Consider the following 5,400-nt stretch of genomic DNA (forward strand, 5'->3'; position numbering starts at 1 on the left):
TCCTTGAACTCGCAGGTGTCGAGGCGGACGCCTGAGCGCGCAGGGCAGCGCGTCTCCATGACGGTGAAGTTGAGGCGCTGCAGGGAGCTGAGCTGGATGTCCTGCAGGGACAGGGATGGGCACAGGGACAGGGTGGTTGGCACCCACCACGGAGAGATGGCACCCACCACCATGTGCCCAGAGACAGCTCACAGCAGAGCATCCCCCCACATCCCATCCTACACCCCTAAACCCACCCCCACCACCTCATGCACAGGTTCTGGTGTCCCCCCCCGATGTCCCCACAGGCACAGCGGGGGACCCGGTGGTGTCTCCAAGTGGTGACACTCACCGGGGTGGGCTCGGGGTCAGCGCTGAGCAGCCTGAAGACGTTCTGCACCTCAGGGCGCTGGTTGTAGGAATCCACGGCCTGAGCCAGCGCCTGGGTGTAGGTGAGCGGGGCCGGGAGGGCACAGGCCCCCCCCAGCACCGCCACCACCAGCACCCAGGAGTTCAGCATCGTGTCCCTGCGGTCACCAACACCACCCCCCAACCCATGTCCCCTTTTATCCCCTCCCGGGAGGTTGGGAAACCCACCCCAGAGCTTGACTCCCTCCCCCTCCGGAAACACCTGGCCCCAGCCCACAGAGTGGCAGTTTTTTTGGGGGGGGAGGAAGACAAACAGGGCAGGGGGTCCTGAGCGTTTCCCGCATCTGGCCCCCCTTGGGGGCCTAACCCCACTTCCCAGGGTGTCCCCAACCGCAGGAGCCCCTTGGGTGTGTGTGGGGTGGTGGTTTGGGGATCCCGAGGGGGGTGCAGGGGGGGACAGGGCAGCGCAGGGACCCACAGGGACCACGGTGACACCGGGAGCACTGCAGGGGGATGTTTATTGCAAGCAGAGCACCCAGGCAGGGGGGCACAGGGTCAGGGGGGGACACAGCATCAACCGCTCAGGGTTTGGGGTTTTTGAGGTCGAGCTTGTCACGGATCCAGATCTTGCTACACTGGGAGAAACCCCTGAAACGTTCCTTGATCCTGGTAAAAAAATCCGTGAGCCTGGATCTGGATGTGCGGAAATGGCCGAGCTGGGAGGAGAAGTGGCAGAGTCAAACCTTGGGGAGATGGGAGGTGCCCCGGGGGATGTGTCCCACGGCAACCAGGGGTGGGAGCAGGTGGTGAAGGGAGAGCACCCAGTGGGGACAGTGCCATTTTGGGCATTTTCTTACCTTGGTGGGCACCTTCTCACAGGAGAGCTCGACCGTGGGCTGCTGCTGCTCGAGGAAGACAAAGCCCCGGCACCAACTCACCGCCTGTGGGGAAGCAGAGGGGGGTCAGGATGTGGCTGAGAGGAGCCCAAACCCTTCCTCGTGCCTCAGTTTCCCTGCCAGCTGCTCCCCACTGAGGATGACAGCAGGTGGTCCCGCAGGATGAAGCCTCACCCCGAGCCAGCGGCTCTTGCAGGCGCCAGTGGCCGTCCCCGGGGCTCGGCACGAGGTCTCCTCCACAGTGAAGCTCAGCTCCTGCCGGTCCTGAAGGTCCACGAGCTGGGAGAGGGGACAGGACCCATCAGCTGACAGTCCCCAATGCCCAGCCCCAAAACAGGCTGGATCCACCCCAAGAGGGGCCACATCCAGCCTGGAGATGGAGCCCCAACTTGAGTGGGCTACATCCCCACAGGGGGTTGGACCCAGCCCCAAAACAGGCCAGATTCAGCCTCAAAAGGGGGCTGTATCCTGCTCCCGGGATGGAGGAGCTCAGCACTCACCCAGCCGGGTGGAGACTGGGACTCCCGGAGCCGCAGGACATAGGGACTGACGGCCCTGGCATTCAGCAGCTCCACGGCCGCCGAGACGACGTCACCATAGCCCACGGCCCAGAGCCCAGGCAAGGATGGTGGGACGGAGCCAGGCAGGCCTCCCGGCGTGGATCCATCCAGCCCTGGCGTGGTGGCTCTGGCCGAGGCCAGCAGCAGCAGAAGTGGCACCAGCATGGCTGGGCACAGCCTCATCCTGCCTCCTGGCACCCGCCGTGCTGAGGAGCCCTTTTATAGGAGCTGCCACGGGTGTTCCCACTGGCTAGTGCTTCCCCCTGCGCAGCCGGGAAATTCCCAGCGGGTCGAATCCAGCCAGGAGCTGAGTCCGTCCCCATTTGGTCCCCAGAGCAGTTGTCCCAACCCTGGGGTCACCTCTGGGGCTCAGCAGATGAGAAGCCACAGGATTTGGGGTCTCCACAGGCGCAAGGACAGGGCTGACACCAAGTGACAACATGGCCATGGACCACCCCCAAGGTGACCCCCAAAGAGCCGACCCAGGTTTGATGGGGACATGGGGTGACACCACATTGGGTTTCCCACCCCCATTCTCCCACAGGGTTAGATGAAGAAGCCACCCTGCCCCCCCCGACCGGGGCTTTCCAGCCCCCCAGTGGTGTTTTATGGCTGGGCGGGGCAGTAAAGACATCTGTCCCTCACGACAAACAAGGTGGGTTTGACCAAACACCAGCCTCGGGAGCAGTCACTCTCTCTGAGGCCAAGCAGGAACCTCCAGGAGGGCATCAAGGGACACTGCCCAGAAGAAGACACCCCCCCGCCCCAGCAAGGGGAAGCCCAAAGCCACCCAACAGGTTCAGAGCTCCCGGCCAGCGGAGGTCATGGAGTACGCGGCTTGTAAATCAAACGGGGACAAGCACACCCGGGTGGCAGCTGGGAAGTTCCCAGGGATGGATGTTGGCCATCACAGAGCCATAGGTTGGCCCCGGAAAGATCTAATTGCAACCAGGTCCAACCTTCCATCAAGAAGGGACCCTCACTCCTCATCCAGGTTCATCTTGAGAACCTCCAGCAACAGGTACTCCCCCTCCCCAAGGGGGTTCTTCCAGTGAATGACTGGTCTCACTGTATGCCTAAGTTGAGATGAAGCCTCTCCCAGTAGCCATTGCCCTTTGCCTTCTCCATGTGGCTCCTTGAAAGCCTCCACCCTTGGAGTACTGGACTGCTGCGATGACATCCCCCCAGAACCTTCTCCTCTCCAGGGAGAAGAGACCCAAATCCTTCAGTCTTTCCTCCTAGAGCAGGTTCTCCAGCCCTTTGATCTTCATCCTGGCTCTCCTTGGGACACTCTCCAGTCTGTCCACATCCTTCTTGACTTGTGGAGACCAGAACTGGACCCACCACTCCAAGGTGGCCTGGAGGAGAGCTGCTTTGCTGGACCTCCTACTTCCAAACAAGGACGAGCTGGTTGGAGGGGGCAGCCTCAGCTGTGGTGATCATGAGACTGTGGAGCTCAAGATCCTGAGAGGAGGAAGCTGGGCAGAAAGCTAGATCACCACCTGGACACTTCCAAGAGAGAGTCTGGCCTCACAGAATCATCCCGGTTGGAAAAGGCCTTGAAGATCCTCCAGCCCAACCATGAACCTCACCCTGACCGTTCCCAACTCCACCAGATCCCTCAGCACTGGGTCAACCCGACTCTTCAACCCCTCCAGGGATGGGGACTTCCCCCCTGCCCTGGGCAGCCCATTCCAACGCCCAACACCCCTTCTGCAAAGAAATCCTTCCTCAGAGCCAGCCTGACCCTGCCCTGGCGCAGCTTGAGGCCTGGAAGAATCCCATGGGATACAGCCCTGGAGAGAAGTGGTGCTCAGGAGAGCTGGTTGATTTCCAAGGATCATCTTCTCCAAGCCGAACAGGCCATCCTGACAAGCAGGAATGAAGAGAGGCAGTGGAAGGTCTGCAAGAAACTCCTGACTGAGCTCAAGGACAAGAGGGATACGTACAAGAGATGGAAGCCGGGATGAGAGGAAGATGCAGGCTCTGCCCAAGCTGCAGGGTTGGGTTTAAGCAAGTCAAAACCCCCCAGGGCTTGTACTCAACGAGACAATGGTCAGGAGCCATCAGCAGGGCCTGAAAATGGGCTCAACAGCCAGGCCCGGGGGGTGGTGATCAGCAGCACAAGTTCCAGATGGTCACTGGTGCTGCTCCCAGAGGTCCATAACAGGACCAGAACCATTTCACACCTTCCCTAACAATCAGGACGATGGGGCAAGAGCACACCCACAGCAGGCTGGTAGATGACACCAAACTGGGAGGAGTGGTTGATGCACCAGAGGTTTGTCCCACCATACAGAGGGACCTCAACAGGCTGGAGGAACCTCACAGGGTTCAACAAGGAGAAGTGCCACGTCCTGTGCCAGGGGAGGAACAACCCCAGGCATCAGGACACGCTGGGGGCCACCCAGCAGCCTGTCAGAGAAAGCCCTAGGAGTCTTGGAGGACACCAGAGTGACCATAGGCCAACATCAGAACTGGTTGCTCAGAGGGGTTGTGGAGTCTCCAGTATTCGATATACCCAAAGCTCAGGAGGTGGCCCTGGGCAACCTGCTGTGGCTGAGCCAGCTCTCAGCAGGGTCCCTGCCCACCCATCTGTGCTCCTCCAACCTGAGACAAGCTTTTGGGGAAGGCAAATTCATTTCAAACACTTCAATTCTGCCAAACTCCCTCCAAATTCTTCTAAATTCCTGCCAAATTCTCCAGTTATGTGCAGAAAACTGGATCTGCTGGGGGTACACCCAGCACCAGGGGGGTCCTTGCTGGGACTCCTGCCCCTCTGCGGCACAACACCAAGGTGAGCAAAGCCAACTGCCTTTTATCAGACCCAAAATCCTCCCAGATATCGGACATATAGTCAAGCAGCACCCACATCCCAGAGGGAGTCAGGCACCCGATGCCCACAGTAGGCTGTACCAGCCCTCGAGGGAATTTTTTTGCTCCATTTTTCCTGCAGCTCATACTCAGGATTTAACATCAACCAAAAACAGTGTCAATACATCTGAATATTTTTTAAACATCCTGCATTGACCCCGACCAGACTCACCCTTTTCAAAACAGACCTGAAATCCTGCGAGGCCATTTTGGGAGCAAACAAGATGAAATTTGGTGAGTTTAGTTGGGGTAACTCCACACTCATGCAGCCACAGCTGCGCTTCTCAGGCCAACTCCCCACCCCTGACAAAAAGAAGGGGTAAACAACACCCCTAAAACCAAACACAAAGGCCCTGAGCCATGAGAAATACCCCACTCATAAATCAATCGCTTGCTTTATTTGACTGTCAAAAGATTGAGCTGCCCCTCCTCATTCCTGGCAACCCACTTATTTATATATTTGTCTTTTATTCATACCTACAGCCCAGCCCTGACCTGTTTGGACACTCTGATGCCGTAGGAAAGAAAACACAAGGGTCGGGTGAGGCAGAATCTTACCGATGACACCTCAGTAGGTAAAGTGAGGGCATGGCTGGTCCATCGGCCCTGGAGGAGCAGCAGCACCAGAGAGGGGCAGGGGAACACACCCCCCCCCCAAAAAAAACAAACAAACAAAAAAGGCAGCTGAAGGAGGAAAAGGCTGGGGGGGAAGCTATGGAAGG

The 5,400-nt window shown here is 58.7% G+C and overlaps 2 protein-coding genes across 2 annotated transcripts; both read right to left on the reverse strand.

Annotated features, from left to right (window-relative positions):
• Positions 1–2: 2 nt before the first annotated feature.
• On the reverse strand, positions 3–654 carry CAMP (cathelicidin antimicrobial peptide; the record flags this gene model as incomplete). Its single annotated transcript, XM_026842699.1, has 2 exons — positions 332–654; positions 3–101 (listed from the first exon to the last, which is right to left on the reverse strand). Coding segments are annotated over exons 1-2 (267 nt in total), but the record flags the coding sequence as incomplete, so codon positions are not given.
• Positions 655–864: 210 nt separating this feature from the next.
• On the reverse strand, positions 865–2,202 carry LOC113476859 (cathelicidin-B1-like). Its single transcript, XM_026842832.1, has 4 exons — positions 1,745–2,202; positions 1,419–1,523; positions 1,206–1,289; positions 865–1,064 (listed from the first exon to the last, which is right to left on the reverse strand). Exons 1-4 carry the CDS (start codon positions 1,985–1,987, stop codon positions 930–932), a joined length of 567 nt encoding a protein of 188 aa, XP_026698633.1. The 5' UTR covers positions 1,988–2,202; the 3' UTR covers positions 865–929.
• Between the last annotated feature and the right edge of the window lie 3,198 nt (positions 2,203–5,400).

The sequence above is a fragment of the Athene cunicularia genome (assembly GCF_003259725.1).
Source record: "Athene cunicularia isolate RWA chromosome 2 unlocalized genomic scaffold, athCun1 chr2_part1, whole genome shotgun sequence".
NCBI classification, from domain to species: domain Eukaryota; kingdom Metazoa; phylum Chordata; class Aves; order Strigiformes; family Strigidae; genus Athene; species Athene cunicularia.

Coding starts and splice junctions, on each gene's coding strand:
- LOC113476859 (XM_026842832.1), bottom strand. CDS start 1,987: ATGAGGCTGTGCCCAGCCATGCTGGTGCCACTTCTGCTGCTGCTGGCC. Junction 1,524..1,744: donor CCCAGTCTCCACCCGGCTGG/GTGAGTGCTGAG, acceptor CCCCTCTCCCAG/CTCGTGGACCTTCAGGACCG. Junction 1,065..1,205: donor GTGAGAAGGTGCCCACCAAG/GTAAGAAAATGC, acceptor TTCTCCTCCCAG/CTCGGCCATTTCCGCACATC.